Source organism: Penaeus monodon, chromosome 19 (genome assembly GCF_015228065.2).
Source record: "Penaeus monodon isolate SGIC_2016 chromosome 19, NSTDA_Pmon_1, whole genome shotgun sequence".
Lineage (NCBI taxonomy): Eukaryota > Metazoa > Arthropoda > Malacostraca > Decapoda > Penaeidae > Penaeus > Penaeus monodon.
Genome location: NC_051404.1, coordinates 47,717,940 through 47,719,014, shown reverse-complemented (window position 1 = coordinate 47,719,014; position 1,075 = coordinate 47,717,940). Strand labels below are relative to the sequence as shown.

The 1,075-nt window shown below is 37.8% G+C and overlaps 1 protein-coding gene across 1 annotated transcript in view; it reads right to left on the bottom strand.

Moving 5' to 3' along the window:
• The window catches only part of LOC119585276 (cadherin-87A-like), a 49,841-nt gene that overhangs the window by 3,621 nt on the left and 45,145 nt on the right, over positions 1-1,075 (bottom strand). The window contains exons 28-30 of the mRNA XM_037933950.1: positions 744-941; positions 426-597; positions 6-320 (exon numbers count right to left, since the gene is read on the bottom strand). Of these exons, the coding sequence (XP_037789878.1) occupies positions 6-320; positions 426-597; positions 744-941 (685 nt within the window). The remainder of the gene's footprint in view (positions 1-5; positions 321-425; positions 598-743; positions 942-1,075) is intronic.

Here is a 1,075-nt window from a genome sequence, read left to right as displayed (position 1 = left end):
CTAACCTGCGTAATATACATCCTTCAAGAATCGAGGAGGGGTATCATTTTCATCTTCGATATTCACAGTTACTATTGCCAGGGTTGGGTCATCTTCATCGTAGACAACCTCCTGCGTCTGATCCCATGTGAATATCGGGTCATTTGTGGCTTTGACAACTAACGTGTATTTGTCAAGTTGTTCTCGATCCAGGACAGCATTGGTATACAGGTTGCCATGTAATTTGTCGAGGTAGAAACTCCCATGTGCATTACCAGATACTAAGTAGTAATAGATTTTAGCATTGATTCCAGCATCTGGATCGTTTGCACGAAGTTGACCTGTAAAGGGAAGGTGAATTAATTAGTTCAAAGTATCCTAAGCTTGTTTCTTTCAAATTCGTATGAAAGAAGATTTGCATGATCACAAATTCTCCCAGGACATACCAATTAAGGTGTGTTTTGCTGTATTCTCAGCAACACTGAAGTGATAAGCTTGTGGCATACTGCTTCTTAGGAAGACTGGACGGTTGTCATTCACATCTTCCAGAAGAACAGTCAAGAAACGGAGAGTTTCATATGATATTGGTGAGCCCTGATCTTTGGCCACAAGCACAAGCTGTTGAGGAAGGTTCTGTTATTAATCTCATCAACATTAACAACATACAGAAGTGAAAAGTGTTGTGAAAACATAGAAAAATGTGATATAGAACTGACACATATAAGTTTAAACCATCAATACCAATTAAGAAAAACTCCTTTTACCTCATATTTATTTTGTTCTTCTCTGTCAAGAACAACTTTAGTTGACAGTGCTCCTGTAACAGGGTCAAGATGGAACTGGGGTGTATCCTGAAGATTTTCTTCACCAATGCGTAAATGGTAACGCACTTCTCCATTGCTTCCTGTGTCTTTATCTTCTGCTTCCACTATTAGGACCTCTTGCACTTCTGAACTCCAATTCTGCAAAATGAGTAGTTTCAGGAATTGTTTTGTGTTAAGAAATAAAAAAAAACAATGAATTATAATGATTCAGAATATATGCATGCACACAAAAACTGCTCTAAAATTCATTATCTAGGCTAGAAAAATTGGGT